Source organism: Argopecten irradians, chromosome 7 (genome assembly GCF_041381155.1).
Source record: "Argopecten irradians isolate NY chromosome 7, Ai_NY, whole genome shotgun sequence".
NCBI lineage: Eukaryota > Metazoa > Mollusca > Bivalvia > Pectinida > Pectinidae > Argopecten > Argopecten irradians.
Genome location: NC_091140.1, coordinates 41,087,678 through 41,115,356, shown reverse-complemented (window position 1 = coordinate 41,115,356; position 27,679 = coordinate 41,087,678). Strand labels below are relative to the sequence as shown.

Genomic DNA, 27,679 nt, shown 5'->3' with positions numbered 1-27,679 from the left:
CATAGGACACCACCCTGAGGAACTCAACATTTCAAAGTAATTAATTTCTCTCTTTCAACAAAAACGATTATATTTCATGTGAAAATGTATTATGAGGCAAAAGATAGATATTTTTTAGTTTGATAGAAAACGAATCATTAAATGTGTGTGTCTAATTTCATTTGAATGTATGAAAATAAAAACATGTTCAAAATCATTTGCCAAAGAAACAACATGTGCATATCTAATATAAAAAGAACCTTTTTCGGTTCATATGGTGTTATACCTGCCTGGTAGGATGTATAATTTATTTTACCAGGGTGGTATGACACCATATGAACCGAAACAAAGGCCCATCATTGATATATATATATATATATATTATAAATGCATGTCTTATGATTTTTTGATATAGTTATGAACAAATATGTATACTGTAAGTCTCGCACATATATCACAAGTTATTTACATAATATATTAGCATATACAAAACATGCCTATAGTTATATATATTTGACTTACGAGACACAACATAACGTGGAAAGTTCGATACGAAAATATAAAAGCTTAAAGTATATGATGATGGGCGAAGTACAAAATCAATAGCTAACATAAAAATCAGCTTAGACAACAATTGCTACGTGCATAAAAATGCAACTACACTGTATAGAAACATTGTGGTTCGTGAGCTAAAGGGAGATTACTCGTACAACCTTCGCTCGCAATATGCCCAAGGTGGCTTATTTTCGGCTACGAACTTTCTTTATTGTGTCATGTTTGTTTCTTTTTTGACAATCCGATTATATACAGGTATTACATTTTTACCTTGATTTTATTATGAGACCATAAGTTCCTGTGAAGCTATAAAGATTACTGAATAATTAAAAGCATGCCCAATGACACGATACCAACACAGAAGTAGTGGAAAGGTGTATGTTGTTATAACTTGTGCTAATAAAATAAAATATGGTCACCGAGTAACTGTTTTTCCAAATACATGTGTATTTGCTTGACACATTTCTAGAGAGAAAATGTATTCCTCGAACACAACTCTAAACATTAGCGTGGTACAAGGCTGTATTTGGGACAAAGGTATACATAAATCTTGACGTAGAACTTATTATAACGTAAATACACTGTGACGTCATAATAGCGATAGTGTCGCTGTTGTACAACTGTGACGTCATAATAGCGATATCGTCGCTAAGAAACAGAGTTCTGCAGATGACGGGAGAAGTAGAGGCTGGGCCTAAGGGGAAGGTCAAAGAGAGAGGTGGATGTCAGAATGATTTGGTTAAGGAAATAATGTAAACGACACCAAAGATGGCGAACAGGTAAACTTTTATTGTACCTTCTGAAATAAAATAAATCCACGCATGTATATTTAAAAGTGTGTTTGTTTTACAATAGTGAAAATAAAACCAATATTTATAACAAAAGAATCCATTTATACAACGTTTTCCTTTACAGTTCGTAGGGGATATAAATTAGATTGAAAACAATAGTAAATATTGACCTTAGGATTTTTTTTCATTAGAAGTCGACTCCTGCGTATCTCTGAAAACCAAAATGTGTTAGGTCCTCCAATAATTAAAAATAGTCGCCGATTGCGTTGGATTATTAATTATTATTTGTTTAGATATACACATGTACATGAAACTTAATAGAACGTCGTTGAGCACTTTTATTTTTCATTGGTAGGTATGGTACAATATTTAAAATGTTCCTTAAAGTAGGTAATAATAACCATGTATGGGCCCGCAAATTTCGTTAAAGTTACTTATTGCTTACATGTTCATATACATGTATATTGTATCATACGTGTACATTTAAAATAAAATGAATATCTAATAGTCGGATATTACTGATCGACGTAGTGAGAGATATCATCATATTTCGGACAAATTATACTCCAACAATGAATTATGGCAAAATAATTTCCGAATACATTTATCAGAAGGTACATTTGTATTTCCATAGACTTAATATTTTTCTTATATCATTACTAATTCAACCTGTACACTGAAAAGTTTTTTTTTTATATAACTTAACGCACTTTAACGAGGCTAGCTAGATAAGTTTAATTTCAAAATTAATTTTTTTGAAAATTAATGTTTTCTTTTGAAGCGAAACTGTTTGTTTGACTTCGATTCAAACATATACAGACTTCATAATTTGACAAGCATAAACAGAAGTGACGGTAGGGGATTAAACTTGAAAAATAATGTACCCAGGAGCAAATCAAATATTTGTTCATAAATAATTCATCAGTTTCATACTACATGGTTACCAGAGGCATCAGGCCTCTGCCTTTCGATCGTGATTCAATCAGTTGTGTGCTAAATTGAAATATTTTACATGTTAAGAAATTTCAATTAAAATTTAAATGTAAATAGATTGAATTTAAATCGATGTCTGCATGAATATATACAATGTAATTGTTACAATTTGTCTACCCATATGTACAGGTATACTTCACATATATATAGTCTATTAGAAAGTGATTTGTCGGTTAGCTAATTGAGACTAAACCGCCGCCGACCCGGTGACCCCAGGAGGTCGTTTAAATCAATCAGCGGTCACTATTAGTATTTATTTGTGTGTTCAGAATCGAGGCGGAAGGCACATTGTTAGGGCCCAGTAGGCAGGACAGGAAGCCAAGTTATCAGAGGAAACGACGACAGAGCCTTGCCGTGGTAAATAACCCCTGGGGACTCACCATAGAGAGACCTTCATGGGGGAATGAGAGTAAGTTCTCACCGAGCGAGGAGATATTATTATTAAGGACAACGTTTACCCGGCCCAAAGTCTACAATATGCCACCGGGAAAGTTTGACACGACAACCATCCATGGAATTAAGAAGAAAATTAGGCCGAGCTCGGCAGCAGCCAAGCTTCAAAGCCATCCATCTTTTTATTCCAACATCTTTGACAACTCCCGTCCGGCCACAGCGACCACAAGTACCCGGTCCCCAGAGGCTGGGCAGCGTCCCGTCACTCACGCGGCCGCGGGGAGGAGGCAGTATCGGGCACCCCCAGAGGATGAACGACTGAAAGAGATCGCAAAACAACCTCGTCGACTTACTCTAGGAGCTGTAGATGGAATCAGTGAACTTGAGAATATCCCCCGCCCCACCATGGGACACGGGGCAATCTCTGCACAACTTAAAAGCAAGGTATGTTCATTTTTTGTGAAGTTTACATAGTTTGTTTATGGTGGCTGGGGGTAGCCCCGTGCACGGTAGCACGTGTAAACAAACCGTTATGGTACTCGGAGAAGTTTTTTACGAGCACCATATGATTGTAGCGTGACTTCGTATATTAATGTATGATTTTATTACTCCAGATTGGTGTCTGAACGGCCATTAATCTCTGGGGATGTGAGCAAATCTAATCGATACTGTCGTGTGTATGATTGAAAGCTCTAGGCGGACTAATTTGTTATTCAAAATGGCGATTTGTTGTAGCAACTTGACTACTTCCGGTGACAAAAGGGGGCGTGTCCCCTGGGATCAAGCAGTGATTTTTTCTGTTGTTCCTTTTCAGGTAGTTGTAATACATGTCAACAGCTCACGGAAAACAGGGAAAACTTGGAAAACTGTTTGGTTATTAAAGAAATAACACATTTATCATTTTCAGGCATTACACATGTTGTAAAATTGTTTACAGTACATAGTAGCATTGTTCAGCTGCTAGCATGTACATTATACATGCATTGTATGCTTGATATCCATATAGATAGTATTACAATGTATACATTGCATGTATGTTGTATTTTTTTGTGTTCATTGCTACATTGTTTTTATGGAAAATAAGGAATTATACAAAGTTGCAAAAAGTACATGTATAAATATACATTTAATTGATAAATGAATTGATACAAATTATTTCATTTTTATTTTGTTACTTTTTAGCTATTTTTGTTACTATAGATATGACAACAAAATGATCAGAATTTTTGTATAATTCCTGATATTTCAAATTGACTAATTCATAATGTGACTATTTTTGTATCCACTTCACAAAATTGATACAATACATCTATATTATAGTCAAAGTTAAATGTCTATATAGCAAGAAAGAATTCTAAATGTCAAAGAGGATCAATTATATCTCAATATTTAAATTTCTTAATATGTCAGACTGTGGTTTTTTTATATCAGGTCGCTGTCATGTGTCTGTTCTTTTTTATTCATGCATATTTTCAACAAAGAAAACATAACAATTAATATATACACTATAATACCATCTGTTGTTCTGACTCCAAGAGTTTCGAATTCACACAAATAATGGTATAATATGATTAGGATACAGGTATTTTGTACTGTGGGCACTGTACAATTACATCGAATACTAAGTCAAGAGAACTTTGAGGCATTTTATCAAGGAAAATTACCAATGTAACATGTATTCGCCATGAATATTTACAGTACCATACAGTATGTTCCTAAGAGCTATATTTGTACATAATAAAAGAAGTTTTTCACAGCTTTGTAACGTACGTGGCATGACAGATTAAAATCTTTTGTCAAAATGTGTGATCAATGATTAGAACATATGCTTATTGAGTATTTATGCAGTTTTGAATAATTTAGTAATTTAACAATGAATTTAACAAAAAGGCAAGGGGAGGTAATTACAAAGCTGGTGACAAGGGGAAATAATCAATAGGCTGGTGGCAAGGGGAGGTAATAACAAGACTGGTGGTGATTCCAGATGGGATCGGAAAGAACTTAGGCTAAAATTTGTCAGTATAATTAAACCTGCCTAAGGGATCATTTGCCGCAATAGCAGGGCTTAATTCTGTGAACTTCTGGAATGGAAATGAATGGAAGAAAGTTAAAAAGTTAACTATGGACAGTGTATTTATAGATAGACAATTAAATATCTATTAATTCTATAATAATGTAAACTATCACTAATTTGACTTAATTACTTGGATTTATAAAAACAATCATTTTAATATAAAATAAAACATACTGTGGTGGTATTTGAAATATGATGTAAATTCATTTTTTATAACTCCTTAAATTGCTTATATATATACTATTTATGTAATTACTTCCTGTGCTATATATAATTTACCTTTCTTGAAATTTGACCACTCAACAATCAACATTACCTTCTGGCCAGATATATTTCCACAAGTCATCAGAATTGACAGCTACAGTACTTAAATTCCTCCATGTTGAAACTGGATATATCCTTAAAATAAATGAACAATATGAAAACATCACAGTTAATCAAGTGTGACAATGTTTTGTATCATACAGTCAAACCTACCTTTACAAACACCCCTGTATAAAGACCACCTGCTTAATAAGACCTGACTTTCTCATCAGGGTCCCAAATGGTGATTTCAACACATTTTGATCGATGTAGAGACCATTTTTTGGTTCCTTTGGTGGAATAGCTTTGACTGTATTAGCATTGGGGCTGCAGTTAAGTGGCCGAGTGGTTAAGATGTTCTGACATATTGCCACAAGCCCCCCATCTCTGGGTCACGAGTTAATCCCAGCATGTAGAGTAGTTGCCAGGTACTGACTGCTGGTCGGTGGTTTTTCTCCGGATATTTTGTTTTTCCTTCCCCAGCAAATCTGGCTGTTAATAGGATGTAAAACTAAAACAAACCAAACTGTATTAGGATTATTACCTTAACTGCACTATGTAAAATGTCTAATTCTGGATCTGGAGCCAAATACTGGAGCTACACAGTCGTAGAATTTCTCCATCCTCGTAGAATTTCTCCATCCTCGTGATCCACAATGGAAATCAAATAGCAAAAACTTCTGTATTCATGTTTGATATATATAACACCCCCATTCCTGACAGGCTGGGTCAAAGGTCGCAGCATCCTGAGGAGAGGCGATGAATATTTCAGCAAGGCTGCTGTATTTGAGACACCTATACTACCCCGCTTCTCTTACCTGTGGGAGAAGGTTTTACCTTAACGAGTCCCCAAGGTAACACATACACAGCATCCTGTTGATTAAATTTGTTTACCTGAGCTTGTACCTGAGGGTTAAACGGCTTCTCTTTCCTTGCAAAATTCATGAATCCAGACGTTTACGATATGGTAGACGGATGAGGTGCTTGTACAAGAGTTGGTTTATTGAGACAGTGATGAAGGTGAGAAACCAACAGGTTACCTTAGTTTCAATTACTTTTAAATATTAATGAAGATCTCCTTGGGTTTGGGGTAATTAACAATACAGTACCAATGTATATTTACTATTATTCTGTTTTGAGAAGCTAGCCATTAGGCCAAGATCTAATCTATTCGAGAGGAGTTATAAAGTTTTACAAAAGTAATATTGCAAATTTTCTGATAATTTTAGATCAAAACACTCATCATGAATCTAAGTGTAACATTTAAGGAGCTTGCTAAGCCAATGGTTTTTCCTCAAAGGAAGGATAGTACTGTTGTAGAGTTACAAGGAAAAGAGGAGATTATACGGGTAAGGTGTTGGAATGTTTGAAGAAATCTGGATTATTTAAAGAGTTAATTATTAATTATCACTCTAATTAGCACAAAATTTGTCATGTGAAAATATGTCACAATTTAGTTTATCACATCACAAAGAGACACCATATTTATTTTTCCAAAAATGTAACACGAAACCATTTAATTATATCAATTTAAGTCAGCCAAACTTAATCGGCGTGTTATATAATAAAAGGTATATGTAACATTATACAGTTCCTCTATATATAATGAGACTAAAGTTTTATGTTTAGGGATATATGCATGTATCTATTACATTTGATTGGTACTGTTTGAATATGTGTTAGCTAAGTTTTAAGTGTTTGATGTAAAATATTTTGGGTCGAAGTTTTAGGTGAATTATCTGTTAGGTGGTTAATGATGATTTTTTTTTTTTTTTAATTTTTAACTTTTTATATATTTTAGTCCATACTGAGAAAACCAAGTACTGAATATAGGGGAGGAGGTGTGTGTGTGTGTGACAAGGCCCATGCATATAAGACAAACTTGGATTCAGTAGGATATTATTTTTCCAAGATCTCTTTCATTTAAAGGAAAGTGTGATCTAATATGTAATATTTGACCTAATCAGATGCTTATTGTAATTAAAAGGTCTTAAAGCTTAATGAATTCAAATGTATTCATGATTTCAGTCTGGGTTTGATAAAGGTTTTGATTCAAGGTAATTTAAGATAACTTGAATGATGCCTTAAAAAGGGGGAGAGGCGCTTATTGCAACAGGGTAACTTACTGTGACAGGCATGCTTATTTTGACAGGGATGCTTATTGTGACAGTGATGCTTATTTTGACAGTGGATGCTTATTTTTTTAACTTACTGTGACATGGACACTTATATTTTGACAGGGGATGCTTATTGTGACATGGACACTTATTTTGACAGGGATGCTTATTGTGACATGGACACTTATTTTGACAGGGATGCTTATTGTGACATGGACACTTATTTTGACAGGGATGCTTATTGTGACATGGACACTTATTTTGACAGGGGGATGCTTATTGTGACATGGACACTTATTTTGACAGGGATGCTTATTGTGACATGGACACTTATTATGACAGGGATGCTTATTGTGACATGGACACTGATTATTACAGGGATGCTTATTGTGACATGGACACTGATTATTACAGGATGCATTGGACACATTATCTATGTGATGACATGGACACTTATTATTACAGGGATGCTTATTGTGACATGGACACTTATTTTGACAGGGATGCTTATTGTGACATGGACACTTATTATTACAGGGATGCTTATTGTGACATGGACACTTATTATTACAGGGATGCTTATTGTGACATGGACACTTATTATTACAGGGATGCTTATTGTGACATGGACACTTATTATTACAGGGATGCTTATTGTGACATGGACACTTATTATTACAGGGATGCTTATTGTGACATGGACACTTATTATTACAGGGATGCTTATTGTGACATGGACACTTATTATACAGGGATGCTTATTGTGACATGGACACTTATTATACAGGGATGCTTATTGTGACATGGACACTTATTATACAGGGATGCTTATTGTGACATGGACACTTATTATTACAGGGATGCTTATTGTGACATGGACACTTATTATTACAGGGATGCTTATTGTGACATGGACACTTATTATTACAGGGGACTATTGTGACATGGACACTTATTATTACAGGGATGCTTATTGTGACATGCTTATGTGACACACTTATTATTTACAGGGATGCTTATTGTGACATGGACACTTATTATTACAGGGATGCTTATTGTGACATGGACACTTATTATTACAGGGATGCTTATTGTGACATGGACACTTATTATTACAGGGATGCTTATTGTGACATGGACACTTATTATTACAGGGATGCTTATTGTGACATGGACACTTATTATGACAGGGATGCTTATTGTGACATGGACACTTATTATTACAGGGATGCTTATTGTGACATGGACACTTATTATTACAGGGATGCTTATTGTGACATGGACACTTATTATTACAGGGATGCTTATTGTGACATGGACACTTATTATGACAGGGATGCTTATTGTGACATGGACACTTATTATTACAGGGATGCTTATTGTGACATGGACACTTATTATTACAGGGATGCTTATTGTGACATGGACACTTATTTTGACAGGGATGCTTATTGTGACATGGACACTTATTATTACAGGGATGCTTATTGTGACATGGACACTTATTATTACAGGGATGCTTATTGTGACATGGACACTTATTATTACAGGGATGCTTATTGTGACATGGACACTTATTATTACAGGGATGCTTATTGTGACATGGACACTTATTATTACAGGGATGCTTATTGTGACATGGACACTTATTTTGACAGACAGGGATCTTATTGTGACATACACTTATTATTACAGGGATGCTTATTGTGACATGGACACTTATTATTACAGGGATGCTTATTGTGACATTAACACTTATTATTACAGGGATGCTTATTGTGACATGGACACTTATTATTACAGGATGATACAGGGGATTATGCTTATTGTGACATGGACACTTATTATTACAGGGATGCTTATTGTGACATGGACACTTATTATGACAGGGATGCTTATTGTGACATTAACACTTATTATTACAGGGATGCTTATTGTGACATGGACACTTTATTATGACAGGGATGCTTATTGTGACATGGACACTTATTATTACAGGGATGCTTATTGTGACATGGACACTTATTATTACAGGATGCTTATTGTGACATGGACACTTATTATTACAGGGATGCTTATTGTGACATGGACACTTATTATTACAGGGATGCTTATTGTGACATGACACTTATTATAGGATGCTTATTGTGACATGAACACTTTATTATGACAGGGGATAACTTATTGTGACAGGGATCACTTATTATAACAGGGATGCTTATTGTGACATGGACACTTATTATTACAGGGATGCTTATTGTGATGACATGGACACTTATTTATACAGGGATGCTTATTGTGACATGAACACTTATTATGACAGGGATGCTTATTGTGACATGGACACTTATTATGACAGGGATGCTTATTGTGACATGGACACTTATTATTACAGGGATGCTTATTGTGACATGGACACTTATTATTACAGGGATGCTTATTGTGACATGGACACTTATTATTACAGGGATGCTTATTGTGACATGGACACTTATTATGACTGGGATGCTTATTGTGACATGGACACTTATTATGACAGGGATGCTTATTGTGACATGGACACTTATTATTACAGGGATGCTTATTGTGACATATACACTTATTATTACAGTGATGCTTATTGTGACATGGAACACTTATTATGACAGGGATGCTTATTGTGACATGGACACTTATTATTATGACAGGGATGCTTATTGTGACATGGACACTTATTATGACAGGGATGCTTATTGTGACATTAACACTTATTATTACAGATATTGGGATGCTTATTGTGACATGGACAATCTTAACTTATTTATTACAGGGATGCTTATTGTGACATTAACACTTATTATTACAGGGATGCTTATTGTGACATGGACACTTATTATACAGGGATGCTTATTGTGACATGGACACTTATTATTACAGGGATGCTTATTGTGACATGGGACACTTATTATAACAGGGATGCTTATTGTGACATTAACACTGATTATTACAGGGATGCTTATTGTGACATGGACACTTATTATAACAGGGATGCTTATTGTGACATGAACACTGATTATTACACTGGATGCTATTGTGACAGGACACTTATTATAACAGGGATGCTTATTGTGACATTACACTTATTATTTACAGGGATGCTTATTGTGACATGGACACTGATTATTACAGGGATGCTTATTGTGACATGGACACTTATTTTGACAGGGATGCTTATTGTGACATTAAACACTGATTATTATAGGGATGCTTATTGTGACATGGACACTTATTTTGACAGGGATGCTTATTGTGACAATGGACACACTATTTTGACAGGGATGCTTATTGTGACATTGGTGAAGGGAGCTTATTGTGACATGGACACTTATTATGACAGGATGCTTATTGTGACATTAACACTTATTTTGACAGGGATGCTTATTGTGACATTAACACTGATTATTACAGGGATGCTTATTGTGACATGGACACTTATTATTGACAGGGGATGCTTATTGTGACATTAACACTGATTATTACAGGGATGCTTATTTGTGACATGGAACACTTATTATAACAGGGATGCTTATTGTGACATTAACACTGATAATTACAGGGATGCTTATTGTGACATAACACTGATTATATAACAGGGATCTTATTGTGACATGGACACTTATTATTAACAGGGATGCTTATTGTGACATGGACACTTATTATTGACAGGGATGCTTATTGTGACATGGACACTTATTATTACAGGGATGCTTATTGTGACATGGACACTTATTATTACAGGGATGCTTATTGTGACATGGACACTTATTATTACAGGGATGCTTATTGTGACATGGACACTTTATTATTACAGGGATGCTTATTGTGACATGGACACTGATTATTACAGGGATGCTTATTGTGACATGGACACTTATTATTACAGGGATGCTTATTGTGACATGGACACTGATTATTACAGGGATGCTTATTGTGACATTAACACTTATTATTACAGGGATGCTTATTGTGACATGGACACTTATTCATTACAGGGATGCTTATTGTGACAAGGACACTTATTTTGACAGGGATGCTTATTGTGACATGGACACTGATTTTGACAGGGGGATGCTTATTGTGACATTAACACTTATTATTACAGGGATGCTTATTGTGACATGGACACTTATTATTACAGGGATGCTTATTGTGACATGGACACTTATTATTACAGGGATGCTTATTGTGACATGACACAATTATTATACAGGATGCTTATTGTGACATTGACACTTATTATTACAGGGATGCTTATTGTGACATGGACACTTATTATTACAGGGATGCTTATTGTGACATGGACACTTATTATTACAGGGATGCTTATTGTGACATGGACACTTATTATTACAGGGATGCTTATTGTGACATGGACACTTATTATTACAGGGATGCTTATTGTGACATGGACACTGATTATTACAGGGATGCTTATTGTGACATGGACACTGATTATTACAGGGATGCTTATTGTGACATGGACACTTATTATTACAGGGATGCTTATTGTGACATTACACTTATTATTACAGGGATGCTTATTGTGACATGGACACTTATTATTACAGGGATGCTTATTGTGACATGGACACTTATTATTACAGGGATGCTTATTGTGACATGGACACTTATTATTACAGGGATGCTTATTGTGACATGGACACTTATTATTACAGGGATGCTTATTGTGACATGGACACTTATTATTACAGGGATGCTTATTGTGACATGGACACTTATTATTACAGGGATGCTTATTGTGACATGGACACTTATTATACAGGGATGCTTATTGTGACATTAACACTTATTATTACAGGGATGCTTATTGTGACATGGACACTTATTATTACAGGGATGTTTATTGTGACATGGACACTGATTATTACAGGGATGCTTATTGTGACATGGACACTTATTATTACAGGGATGCTTATTGTGACATACACTTATTATTACAGGGATGCTTATTGTGACATGGACACTTATTATTACAGGGATGCTTATTGTGACATGGACACTTATTATTACAGGGATGCTTATTGTGACATGGACACTTATTATTACAGGGATGCTTATTGTGACATGGACACTTATTATTACAGGATGCTTATTGTGACATGGACACTTATTATACAGGGATGCTTATTGTGACATTATTTATTACAGGGATGCTTATTGTGACATGGACACTTATTATGACAGGATGCTTATTGTGACATTAACACTTATTATTACAGGGATGCTTATTGTGACATGGACACTTATTATAACAGGGATGCTTATTGTGACATTAACACTGATTATTACAGTGATGCTTATTGTGACATGGACACTTATTATTACAGGGATGCTTATTGTGACATGGAAACTTATTATTACAGGGATGCTTATTGTGACATGGACACTTATTATTACAGGGATGCTTATTGTGACATGCACTTATTATACAGGATGCTTATTGTGACATGGACACTTATTTTACAGGGTATTGTGACATGGACACTTATTTGACAGGATGCTTATTGTGACATGGACACTTATTATTACAGGGATGCTTATTGTGACATGGACACTTATTTTGACAGGGATGCTTATTGTGACATGGACACTTATTATTACAGGGATGCTTATTGTGACATGGACACTTATTATTACAGGGATGCTTATTGTGACATGGACACTTATTATTACAGGGATGCTTATTGTAACATCGACATTTTTTATGACAGGGATGCTTGTTGGAATGAACACAGTACAGAGCTGCATTGTGCTTGAAGGTTCCAATATTTGATGAAGAATTAAGTTGAAACTTTAATTTTCTGTTTTGAAAACTTCAAACAAGAGCAGTCTTACATACATGTTGGAAAATGCTCCGTAGATAGTGTTTAGTTAAGGTTTCCTAAAATCCAGGATTAAACAAAACAGAAATCGATTGTCCTTTAAAGATAACCTATGGTGACATATGATGACATTTGACATATAGATTTTTCCGTGTTTGAGTTGTCAGACATTTATTTCTTTTCTTTATCTGGTAATAACTTAAAGGTATTGGTATGTATTCAAAACAAACTTTAATAAGGAAATAAAAAAATAAAAGACAGAAACAACACCCCCACCCCCCCTTAAAAAAACCAAAACAACTAGTTATAGAAGTAGAGTTATGCAATGGTCACTCACTTTAATGGGTGCTTTCTTTTAACATCAAAATATTGAAGTTGTAGATATTGATTTAATATAGAAAAAAATGTACCTAATACCTATGCCTGACAACTAATTCTCTTTGGAGCACCTCAACATCTTGGAAACCCAGATATGTAAATACACTTTCCAAGTGTGTGCTCATTGGCAGAATGCCTTTTAGTTGCAATTTTCTGACTTAAAATAAAAGGCCAATTGTATCCTGATATTTGAGATAAATAATAAATTTACAATAGTGTAAACAAGAAAAAAAGTTTTTAGGTTATCACTATTTGTAAAAGAAATAAAAAAAATAATTTTGTAAATTATGTGTACTTCTTGACTTAAAACAAATAATCATACCCTGTCTCCACACCCTCAGAGTGACGACGATCATCTGTCAGAAATTGTTCCTCCGTCGTTCAGAGCTATGTCATCGTAACTATTCTCGACTTTGCACTGAAACATATGATGTTGTTATGTTGTAAATAGTAAAATATTTGAAGGAATTAATTTTCAGAAGGTCCAAATTACTAATTAGCAGATACTAGACTAGAGAACTTTTTAGAAAATTAATCATGAGTATTGAATGCTTGTACTCAATCATTTGCTGCAAAATGCTCTTCACTAGAAATGAAGATGAGGAAGAGTGAAGGGGAGACAACTTCAAGGAAATTATAGATTCTGTCCTGTTACAACTTAGGAGTAAAAGACGTAAATGGAGTAGGATGGTAAAAAGGGGTAGGGGGATTTCTTGGGGGAAAGGGGGATCCTTTTCTGTCCCTTTCTAGTTTTTCAAAAAGGTAGATGGGATTAGATTGCGTGGAATGGAGCAAGGGGGTCCTTTTTGTACTTGTCTCTTTTTTTAAAAGAGGTAGATGGGATTGGGTTAGGTTAAAAGGAGCTAGGGGGCCCTTTTTTGTCCCTTTTTCTGTCAGATATAGTGACATTGACTTTGTCATTAATCATACAGACATATTTTGGCAATCAGTACATCTATGATACAAATTAATTTGAATGCACTAGCCTATTGGCCTTTTATGATTCAATTTTATTGATATCTGCGATGTGATTCACAAAGAACTGTTCTTCACCTGAGCTACAAGATAGGGTATAAAATATGTCTACTGTGCAGGGAACTTTGTCTGGAGTAACTTTTAAGAAAGGTCAACTAAGCCATGTGAAGACGTTTTGTCAAAGCATGATGTTTGTTGGAGCAAGTTCTCTTTGTGTGTTAATCCAGGGACTTTTAAGAACTAGTTGTTTTGTACACAGACTAGGACAGGTCTTGTCAAGTCAAATCAAGTGGCTGATAATTATCTATATAGAGAGTCTCAAAAGGTACTTCAAATCTAGTATGACTGCTTGATAAATTTGCATATCTGATTTGAAATCTGCTAATTGTTTAGTTAATTTTGTTTTATTCTTTAATGGATGAACAGAGAAAGTTTATCATAAAATAATGATCATATTATTTTTGGCCCTTATAGCGTGAATTATCCAGTCAGGATCATTAAAATTAATTATAAAAGGAAATATTTCATAAATATTTAGTTGATAGAAAACTTGTATTTTTGTTATTTATTGACTAATAAACCTGACAATTTAATTAGGTTTATCTGATTATTGGGTGAGTAATTCGACGGTGTTTATTTTTCTGTCAAATAAGAAATTCTTTGATTTACTGAAAATCAATTCTTAAGTGCCACCCACCTGTCATAATCCCGGGCATGGACCGTAGATTTCATGTAGATTTCTGTCGTTGATGTGTGTAAATCCACTTCCTGTAGTGATACGGTCCTCAATAAAAGCGAGAAAAACATGATGGATTTTCTGTGTACGGTATGGAAGGCCATTGAAACGTTGTATGGCAACCATCTCACTTTCTCCTCTTTCGCATATGGATAAATGAATTCATATTTGCATAAACGTAGATTTTGTGTTTAGACAATATTTTTATTACTATGGGGAATGGACGATACAACGTTTGCTGATCTTATCCGAATGTTTGACATTGGTTGCAGGAAAAAAGGATATTTGAGTTTTGGAATGAAATTCAGCCTAATGTAATTTCTTCTTTGTGACATTTTGTTATTTTCTATGTGGATTGTGGAACATATCTTAAATTTGTATTCACCTGGATTTTTTTTACCTGTGTTATTCATTCTTAGTAACATATAACATATATGTTATTTGACTGTTGTCCTTTCATCTGTTGCTGACAATAATGGTCTTTGTACAATCAATTGAAGGATAAACATGGAGCAAACATGATCCAAATTGGCTGGATTTAGATTTTGTGTATGGCCGATTTGACGCTGTTATCAGTGCTCGTGAGGAACATTACAAAGTGACATTGTGTCGTCAAATCACAAAGACACTTGGGTAATGTAGGTACCGCCTTGGGTGTATACATTATACTCCCCCACGAACACAGATCAGAAAGTGATGCAGACAAAAAGTATATCGCCAAAAAGCAGGATTTGAAAAAAAACTTTATTCAAGGATTAAAATAAAAATTGGTTGTATAAAAATTGGTGGAAAAAGTCAGAATTTGAAGAAAAAAAACTTTGGATTCCTTGATTTTGGATTTTTGTGAAGAAATTGTGTGAGGACTCAAATCTACGATTATCTTTAGTTGTTAGAACCGCTCATTTAAGAAAAAATTACGAGTATAGTGTTGTGTGACTAAAAAATGGAAGTAAACGAGCCAACCCCCAAATCAGGTGTGTTTTTGACCTATGGTACAGGAAGTCCGTGGTCGGATGAATCGCGTAACGACCTTCAAAGAGAGGAGACAATTCAAGGGGAAATAACTCTTGATGGAAATGATTCTGGTTCAGCATGGGAGGAACTGTATGGGGATTTACAGGTGGGTGATTAGAGGAGATAGAATGGGAGGGAAGTCTTTAATTGACTTTAGTTTCTTAATTAGTATGACTTCCACTCTACTGTATTGTATTTTTGTATTATGTACAATATATGAAAGGGGTCAAATTACAGACAGAGTTGTGTCCCTTTCCAATGTTTTTAAATCATTATAAATTTAGTTATTATTTATTGAGATAATAATAGAATAATATAAGTTTTGGTAAACAATTGTAACAAATAATTAAGTCCGAGCAGATGGAAGATATAGATTTAATACTACAAAATTGAATTTGACATTTTTGTGTCTTGACACAGTTGATTTTTGAGATAAACTTTAACATATATACAAACAACTATCATTTTCTATCTCCAAGCTTTATTTTATGCATCCAACGAAATATTATTGATATAAAATCAATAAATCAGCATGATAGAGATTAGAAAAAAATTATCACTTTTTGATACTTTTCCATTTTCATGATTTTGGCACGATACTGATGTGTTTGACGAACGCCTACACAATGTATACATAACAGTATCAGATATAGATTTTTCACGAATAATCTTTTGTTATGCTATCTGTTTCCCAATGAGTTTCCTGCTGTGGGCATTTCACAAAGATTTTCCATAAGTTCCAGCCGAGTGTTAAATGAAGCGAAGGTGGAATTGATTTTCTTTTTTTGTTCCATTCGAGTGCTATGATTCTCCCATCGATTAGTCAAAACCAGATTACATTCAGACTGAGAAATAACACCCGCAGAGATGTATTGAAATACATTTTTTAAGAAGATAAAGTGCATTTTAATTTAAGTATTTATGCAATGCAGGAAAATTCCTTTCAAAATCAACCTTTAAAAAATATTATATTACCTGAAGCCTGTACTGTACTTGAAGATTGTGGTAACAGCGACACTGATGATGATAAAATCTGATTTTGAACTCCAGGAAATGATACGGTTGTTTACCAAAACAATACTGTCGTTCTGTAATTATTTCGGCTAATTAGAAAATTAGGTTCCAAATTATCGCCCGCTTCTACCAAACTTTCATGTCCACTGGCTGCTGTTGGCGATATTAAAAGTGTTTTCAATGTGACGGTGATTTCTATAGTGTTTACAGGGAGAAAAGCAGTATTTATGATCATTATACGGGTATACACCCTCCGGTTATGACTCGGTTAGTGATGTCGCTGATAACGGAGGATTGTAAATGGCACTTAGATGTTATAAATCTATGAGGAAATTATAGGGATAATTTGTGTTGTTACACAAGTTTGTAATGTTGACCAAACTAATAAAACTGTAAGATTTCAGGTATATAATAAGTATATAAATCATGTCTAACTGACTCAGCTGTCAAAGATCAGGGGATAGTGTGTGGGTTGGATAATCCAGGTAACCTAAGGACAGCGATAGCTGGCTGAATCCAAGATGGGGACTATCTCCAGGGTGGGGACGTTGTGGAAACTGCTGGTCAACAGACTGGCCTCACACAGGAAAAAGGTAGGGTGATGGACTGACCACTCACATGTGGTCTCTCTGGACATTCAAGTCAGCAGATCTAGACTGGACTGCATTTGGCTTACCACTTTGTGACAATGGACTCTCTGGGTCTGTAAGTTATATATAGGTAAGGCTCAGATTTATCTAGGTCAGATGGTGTGACAGCTACCAAATGTAGGTCACTGTGACATACATTTTTAATTTTGATATAAAACAAATACATTTACTTGTTCACATGCAGGCTCTATCTCCTAAACTACTTAATTGACATCAAAACTTATTTGTTGCTCATTGGTCATTCAACAGAGGTAAGGCAATGTATGATATACTGAAATTAGGTCACTGCGACCTACATTTTGGCCTTCAATCTATGCCAGAAGAACTCTTTAGGATCTAAAATTTCACATCCTAAAAAGATGCTATGTCATGTTAGCTATTATACATGTATATGATAATCAAGGCACCAGAGTATGTTTAACTTTTACATGGCATTCACAGGGTTGTTTTGTCGGTTTACAGTTTGTTGTCTTGAGCTTCTGAACCATTCATTTTCATTGTGGTGATAGCTAATGAGTATTGTAGGACAGCTAGAGTTTATTATAATTAACATCAATTCTATTCTGATCATATCAGATCAAAGTGTTTTAGCTTGAAGATATAAAGATACAAATTATTCAATGTTCTATTTCTCATCAACAATGAGACTTGGTGCATATAGCACCTTATGGGGTAGTCACACAGAATTGTATAGAATACAGGCATTATAGACTGTAGGGGTGTGTTGTTACACACCATAGCTCAGAGAGAAACACTTCAGAAATATTTCTAAAGAATCAGCGTACCTGTATATAGACCTCCCTTAGACCTAGTATAATTAATATTCTAGCTAATTAACGTGACAGTCGTCACCCAAGCACTGGGAATTTAAACAGTTAATTTATTAGTCTCCTAACATATATCGTCTTATTAAATATCAAGGTGTTTTATAGTTCATATGTGCACGTCGAAAGGATTTCAGTTGAACCTGTTTCCATTTATAGGATTTAAAGTTTAAATACCTCGGATTTACAACATATGGTATTTGAACGTGTGTACATGTCGTTTTGTTCTCCATTAATATTGTGGGAGATAATAATTCCGACGGGTTTATATTAGTACAGGTGTAGCGAGGTTAAATTTCTACACCATGTTTACTTGTATCCAACTGATATTCTTTTATAGAATTCAAACTCGTAGAAGATTCTGATTTTCAATTTCGAAAATCAGTATGGTGGATGTACAGGAAGCTCTCCGTAATTTCTCGGGAGCCCAGAGTAAAACTTATTTGTCTCCCACACGGGTTTCGTCGGAACATCACAGTGTCCTTAGTGTTGGAACGTTTTTAACAGGGGATGGTATTCTGACAGAACCTGTTTCACGCAGGGAAAAATATATTGTTGAGGATAAAACTGAGCATAGGATTAAAAAACCAGATAGTGAAACATCTGAGGTAAATAAATAATTGATTCGTAGATGTAGTTGTAGACAATTAATTATGGTTTCTTTTTTTTTCTTTTCAGATTTACCAAGTTTAAATATTTTTCATTTGAATAAAAGTTTTATTTGTCATATTTTATATTTCAGATGGTTTTTTTCAAGACATACAATTTAATTTCAGGTGAATTATTAATTCCTTTTAAGGATATGTGTGCTTTTTTGAATGAGTTGGACAAGGGATATACAAGACAATAGAAGTTCTGAATACGAATCCAGGACTTATATAAGACAGTAATAATACTAAAATTTATTTCTATGACTTTTGAATGATCGAGTACTGATTGCTGAACTCCCAATTTTTTTGTAGTTTAAAAAGTTCAAGACAGTAAGTACTCCGTGCACGTGGTTGTGGCGGAATTTATCATATCATCCTGTGTGTGAATATCTCATTTCCTCCATCGTCCTCCATCGTCTGATGTTCAATGACGAATATATTTCACTATAAAATGTACACTACAATTTCATATTAAATGATTCTGTATATTGTATAATGGCAAACTTGTATTCAAATTAAAATCTGGAACACAGAATGTTTTGATTGGTCAAAAAATATTTGAAAATAATATAATCCAATCAGATCTCTAGAATTTCAATTTTTCATAGTTTTAAATTTCAAGAACTTACAGGTAATTATATGAATAAAATTGGTTCTTTAAATAATTATTGAAGTTGTACATAGATAGTCATTGATAAGGCATACATGCAGTATTCCAATTCATATAGCCTTATATAATTACATATATATAGAGGTTTCTTTTAAAGTTGTCCTTTTAAAACTTAATCACAAGTTGGCCATAATTGCAACTTTAGATTAACTTGAACTTGAAATCATTCAATGTGTGGATGAAATGTAAATGTACAGATGTATATCTTGAACTTAGTCATCAATCCATGGCAACTTTAGAATTAGTATTTTCCCTCGGAACCAAGATGGTATCACCATGGTGACCAAGTCATGTATTTACCGGTATGTAAGGTCTCATGATGGTCCAAGATTTTTTGGTGATGAAAAGTACCGATAGTTAGTTGATGATTTTTCTCTGGGACCTCCCATTAATTTTTCAAGCTGATTCTCTAACAATCCTCCTCATCTGTCAATAAAGCTAAGATGAGGGGGGGGGGGGGGTATCCATGGATTTCAGACAAAGAATACATCTGAACATTCTCTGACTTTATGCATGCAAATTTTATATATATATATATATTAAGTTCCAAAGTGTGATCTATAAACATGATTACATTTATATCTATAAAAACTAACACAGTGCTAATTGAAGAGGCCTAAAATAAATATTGGTTGTCTCCCCTTTCCTACCTTACCCATGCACTGATAGCATTATACTAATCTAAATACATTGTTCCCTATACTAACAAATTCATTTCAAACTGTTCTTGTTTTAAAGCACTACGTACCCATTATATATTTCTAATAAGATATGTTTTTTATGTATTAATTAACTGCGATATTCGTTCCTGATTTCTCTCTGTATACTGTATGTACATGTAAGTACATTTGATGAAGTATCAAATTTCTTCAGTGTATATAGACAACCAAAAGTCATGTAACCTCACCATTTCTGTTACTTTGGCTGATCTATATGCATGTACAATAATTGTTGTATCTGAACCTTTGTGTTACTTTTTCTTTGATGCCCTAATTACTTAAGCATTGATTGGTAATAAGGGGAGACAACTGATTTATTGATGGCTTGTCATACTGTACAGTTATGTAATGTTTCCATCTTTTCAATATACTGTTATCTTGTATATTTCTTATTTCCATGAATGTTTTAATCTCAATACTGAAACGTCAAGTAAAATCTGGGTCTTTGTTATAAATTCATTTGTTGTTGATGTAAACTTCATAAATTTGTGAGAAGCAAATTCAAATTTCGATCTCATCAGGGCAGATAACTCTGCTACTCTATTGATGTTGTTTTAGTCTTTCTGTCCTCAGTCTTTACTATTAATTCAGTTGTAGCATCTCTTGTCTTGATAATTGATGGTTCAATTTCATCTTTTGGTAAACCGTAAAACATTAAAGAGTCCAAATCATTTCAACATAAAACAGAAAACTGACCAATGGTCAATTAGTGATGGTCAAAGCATATTTACAATTACAGATTCAGGATTATGGAGCATTTCAGCGGGCGGTGAGTTAAGGGATCTCGAGATCTCTTGAGGTGTTTTTGGGCTGAATATGTTTCATTGTGATATTGAATTTGTTTTCAGGATTTTGTTTGGTATTGAAATTGAAATCTAATGATAAAGAATGAAAATAACACACATAGACAATGTTTTCATAATTAGAGTTTATTTTTGGTTAATTGTTGAAAACTTAGTTTAGATACTTAATGAAAGCTTTTTTTTCAGATTTGATTATTAATAAATAGGTTTGATTGATTGAAGTGTACTGAATTATTTTAACACTTTAATCTGCTTGTGATTTTTTAAGGTTTTGAAGTTAAATTTTATAAAATATAAAGACTACAGTTTGTTTTGTTTTGTATCTGACGCAATACATATTGTAGTTTATGAAATGGGTACAACAATCTGTCAAAGGTATTTATCTTCAATAAAGACATATTTGTAGGCCTCAAAAAGGGAAATACTCTACAATGCTCTTAAAGGGGGGATAACTCATATAACTCATTGGCCTCAAAGGGAGTTAACCCTGTAACTGAACATTACTCTTGTTTACAAAGTGATTAAATGATCAACCTATTTTTGAAAAATCTGAGTTATGTAATACATTTATGAAAAACAGTCCATAAAGCATATAATTCATATTGAAATCCTACAGCTTGTCTCTTGAACTTTAATTGTCCCATAATAATGCAAACAGCCTACTGATTTACACAGTAAAAGAGAAAAAATGAATGTCCCAGTTTACACAATGCTGCATTAAATTATGATACAATGAATATTATTTCACATTTTGCTTAATTTGCAATATTGGAACCTTTTTTACCCTAAATCATCAACATGCATGTCGCTTATAAAGAAACAAAACAAACAATAATTACAATAAATTGTATTTAAAATTTTATGGCATGATTAGTAGGGTTAATTAAACAAAGGAAAACTTAAATCTCTATTACTATTCTGTGTAGAACTTTCTAGAAGATTACTCAGATGATGAAGAGGAACGGGTAAGTTAATATTAACATAAAATAGCATGATCAAAGCAACTAAAATATTAAACCTTATAAACCATATATTCTGTCTTAATTTGGTAATACAGAGTTATCTACCTTTTCAAATTTTCTGATGGGTTCTACTTTTGTTCCCCACCAATGCAATCATTAGCAAATCATATACCAGAATCCTTCAAATTTTGCATCATTTGTTTGTGAGGATGATCTCATCAATTTGTGTGTATTATGAGGATGATGTCATCAGTTTGTGTGTATTTTCTCACATTTATTAATGACATTTCACTTCATTAGTGGTGCACAAGGGGAGGGGAGTTAACTCTGTATCACAAAAAGACAGAATAAGTTACCGAGCAACTTAAACTTAAAACTTTAGACTGACAAAATTATTTCGATGATACATAAATAATCAATAAACAAAATGTTCCAATATTGCAAAAGTTAAAATTTAAGCTATTAACAAGTAGCAAGTTAACATAGAAAATCTAATATTTGTTTTCAAAAAGGTCAAATCAGTTGTGTGTATTAAAAAAGATAATTTATTTTAACAAAATTGTTTTAGAGTTTATTGTCACAAAAATACTAGAGAGCGACGTTAGATTTCTTTTTCGGGAATGATATTGACTGCCGATTCAGTGGTCGTCTGTTTCAGGCACTTATATACCGGTGATGTAAACATGTGCAAACTTAGCTTCAGGGTTAATTGATCCAGCTAAGACCAAGGGTATAAATAACAAAAATAACAAGAATCATCAGACACCGTAACTGACTCACCCCATTAATTCATAATGGACTGATTCAGTCATTGAGTAGGAAGAGTCCAATGTATATTCAGGGGTGTCTTAGTTAATTACCTATCTGGACCAATTTCACCCTTTGACCATATGACCTTGGAGAATGGTGATACCTGTATACCGTGATTGATCTTATAAGGTATAGGCACCATACCATAGCTGTACATATTGTATTTACTCTGGAAGTATAGTATATACCTGAACAAACTTAAAATCTTTTCTTGGAAAAAAAAAGTTTAATATAAATATATTAATATTAATGATGTTTTTAAAGTTGCTTCCTTCTCTAATCTACCAAAGTATATATATTTTCAATAAAAAATCATCCATTTTAAAATCATGACTTAGTTTGTTTTTAAAATAAAGAGACACCAGGTAGGGGTTGCAAGACAGATTATATATAAAAAATAACATCTTTATGCACTTAGTTGTTTTTATAGATATAAAAAGACCATGCTTTTTATGGATAATTGCAAATGACTCCTAGACAGATATATATATAAAAATAACTATCTTTATGCATTTTTATGGATAAATTCATGGAAATGCCTCCTTTTTACATTCAGATTTTCTGCAGCATTCTTTGTGATTATTTGGTTGACTACTGTAATACCATTGATTGTTCAGAGCTGTTCTGGTGTATGGGAAACAATACACTACAGAAGATTAAGACTCTAGCAAATAGGCGACACCAATCAATGGTCGAAATACATTTGTACAACAGACACAAGTAAATAATGAGACCAATCAATGGTCGAAATACAACAGACACAAGACAATAAATAGTGAGACCAATACAACAGACACAAGACAATAAATAGTGAGACCAATCAAAATACAATAACAGGATTTGTTAGCTATAGACTTTAATTTGTCAGCTTTTCATCTGGATAACTCAAGTGTATATTTCAGTACATGGTCATCTGATGGTCAATCATGGTCAGATAATTACCAATTGTACATCTATATCATAAATATTTATGAATAAAATTGAATCTTAGACTAATGCTATTTGAATCCCTAATTTATTGGAAATAAATACTGGTATATATTATAAGACTCTATCATATGTGGATATGAAGGATAGGGATATTCTACCCGAGGGTCACAAAATGTAGTAAAACCAGAGGCTTGCCGAGGGTTTTGCAACATTTTGTGATCCAGGGGTAGAATATCCCTATCCTTCATATCCACTTATGAAATAGTATTTTTCTTTCATACCTGGACGTTTTATTGCAATTTTGCAACTATAATATCCCGCCATTTTGAAATAAATTCGAAGAAATCCACGACTGGAAGTCAATTTTCCATACATGAAAAATTACATGATATTTTCAACACAAATTCCGTTATTTGCATCTTTTATAGTATCATATTTGCGAAAAAAAATGTTCAAATTTTGCCGAGGAAAAAAAGATTTTGTTGACGCCGTGATGTCACAAGGCTTTATTGCATGGGTAGCCATGCAATACAGCCTCAGGTGACATGAGTGTATTGCCCTAGACCAGTCAGTATTACACCTGTAGGTATGAAAGAAAAATGCTTTATTGAGGGTAATTGATTGATAATATTTCTAATTATTTCTGGGGAAATTAATGAGTATGAGCTAAATTTCTATACTGAGCTTAATTTAAGAAATAAATGTGATTTTGGTTCCTAGAATTATGGCTTTGTCATTTTGATCAATACATTACATTATATATCTATTTCTTGGTTTAAAATAAAGGGGAGGTAACCAAGGATGGGAAATTTTTAAAAAAAGTCTGAGATTAGAGCTTAATGGCAAGCAATCAATGTAGCAAAATGATGGTTTCATATTAGGTTTTAACTACTCATTTTAAATCTTGCATCTTGTACTTTAAGAGTTCTATCCATGAGAGCATGGGTCTAATAATAACTTTTATAAAATAAAAAAATCTGAACAGTACATAAAGACTAAAAAGTACCTAAAAGTCTCTAATTGGATTTGAGTTGAATTGAAATTGAAACATTTAAAAGACAGTTTTAGGCCTAGAAACAAGAAAAAAAATTTTTAGAAGCTAATGTAAAAATTATTTTAACATTTTTGTTTTTAAGATCTTATAACTGTTAAATATTGATAAATGAAATACACCAGGCAAAATGGTAGGGAATTGAAAGTGTACTTCTCATAGTCTTAGAAATAAAAAGGTTTTGTCTATTTGTTATAGTATGTTTACATACATCAAATATGACCCAACATATATTGATTTACTTTATTTAAACTTGTTAAACTAATAATGAGTGAAATTCAATTAAGACCAGCAGTTAAAATGTTAAGTTTGTAATTTAGGTTCTGTGGTGTAATCCACTGGAGCCTACAGAGGTATACTGCATATTACAGAGTTGTCTACCCTTATGGGTTAGTGTTAGATTTGACAATAAGAATTTCTGAGTATATAACCATTGTAATTTTCGAAACTCCTTGAATTAGACATACGACATACTGTATAATTGGTTAGTACACTAAAGGACTAGTTACGATCAGAAAAAATGATGTAACTTTCATTTGTTATCTAATGATGTCACAATAAACACCTTCCTGCAAGGACAGACAACTCTGAACTATGTAAAGACAGAAGATAAAAAATTCTGGTGTGTTGGTGTGGGAAACAGCATGCATGTTATAAAGGCTGTAGAAGTAGTTATAATGAATTAATATGTAATTCTAAAATTCAATGATTTTTTCGTATTTTTTTTTTTCAAATGCATTATAAACTACATTATACAGTACAGCTGTACTATTTTCTTTATTTTCTTTTGATATTTGAGAGAACAAGATTGCCAATATACTGTTTCAGTAGCAATTCAAATCATTTTGTCTGTTATTCATCTCGTTCATATGAATTAAGTCAGACAAAATATATATCGCTGATTTATAATGATCTATGTTATTTGTCCAGTTTTATTGCAATAAGTTGTAATAAAATATCCAGACAAAAAAACATTGATTTTGGGTTCTATTAATGATAAAAAAATTCTAATTATTAAATACCATTTTAACCCCTGAAATTTCACAATGGACTGTTCTAGTACTTGATTTTGGAGAGTCGAAATGTGTCTTCAGGGGTAAATTAGTTAAAAAATGGCTCCTGAAATAACTTTTTTTCTGAAATACACATTTTACTTTATGATTTTACTCAACTGACAGGTATGTACATGCAAATTTATGCATTATTATACAGTATATATATATAAGTATATTATAAATTGATATAGCAAAATGGTAACAGCACATACATTGTTAAAATCATATACTACCATCATGATAGGGATATTCATGGTATACATGTATAAGATATGATGTGTACTTGACTCCTGTGATTGATTCCCTTTGTAGATTGAGGAGCAGATTAACTTGGACACATTGGAAATCCTGAAGCAGGCGTTCGTGGAAGCTGATGAAGATGGGTCCGGGGAACTCGAACTTGACGAGTTTAAATCTCTGCTCAAGGAGCGTCTACACCTCAAGGGAACCACAGTATGTCTCAAGTTCAAAAAGTGTTGCTATCATTCAATATTTTTTTTCTGTACATTTAATCATGATAAATTCTGCCATTTCATTCCTTTCTATTACTAACAAATCATTATTCAATGAACAAATCAACAACATTTTTTCACTTTTCTTTCCTTCCTTATATTAACTCTCCTTTCTCTGAATGAATTAATCATACTTTCATAATTCTCCTCAAATATCTGAACATTAATTCTTTGAAAATTTAATACGAAATTTCTTCTTCATGTCTCACTGATCTTTCCTTTTCTGATTAGCTTCCTCTCTTCTCGCTCATGTGCTCTGCTCTCTGCCTCTGGAGGTTGTTTTTGTCGGATGTTCAGTCCTGCGAGACTAACTCCATGACACCATCTTGTATTTCCACAGTGTCTTAGATATAAGACACTAAACTTCTGCACTGTCTTCTGTTTCCACAGACTCTTAGAGATTCCCCCTTTATGGTCCCCGTACTGCACTCTAAACTTGACCCTAGTGTCCTTAGTGTAAGTATTTCCTCTTTTAGCCCATCCCCCCCCTGAAATTTTATAATGGGCTGTCCCAGGTCAAGAAGTAGAAGAGTCCAAATGTATTTTCAGCGGTGAATACGTTAATCTTTCTGTAAACGCTGTTAACAAGTCCTGGTTTGTCTTAAAATTTGGATATGTGAACGTTCATATTTTAGCGGTAATTTTATTTGAGCGCTTTTTCATAACAGAACTAAAATTCGTCAAAATATAATGCACTACAGTGCAACCTGTCCAATAGTAAATAGATCACCTGGTTAATTAGGCCAATTTCTTGGTGGTAATTTAAAACACAATTTGACCTGTGTATAAAGACCACTTGGCTTTAGAGACTAATTTTCCTTTGTCTAATGGGTGGGTGG

General features: G+C 33.5%; 1 protein-coding gene across 1 annotated transcript in view; it reads left to right on the top strand.

The window, feature by feature from the left end:
- The first annotated feature begins 1,154 nt into the window (after window positions 1-1,154).
- Window positions 1,155-27,679, top strand: part of LOC138328453 (cilia- and flagella-associated protein 337-like) — a 47,594-nt gene continuing 21,069 nt past the window's right edge. Inside the window, 4 exon segments of the mRNA XM_069275258.1 lie at window positions 1,155-1,313; window positions 2,588-3,155; window positions 26,641-26,781; window positions 27,231-27,296. Coding sequence (XP_069131359.1) covers window positions 1,303-1,313; window positions 2,588-3,155; window positions 26,641-26,781; window positions 27,231-27,296 — 786 coding nt within the window. The 5' untranslated portion in view covers window positions 1,155-1,302.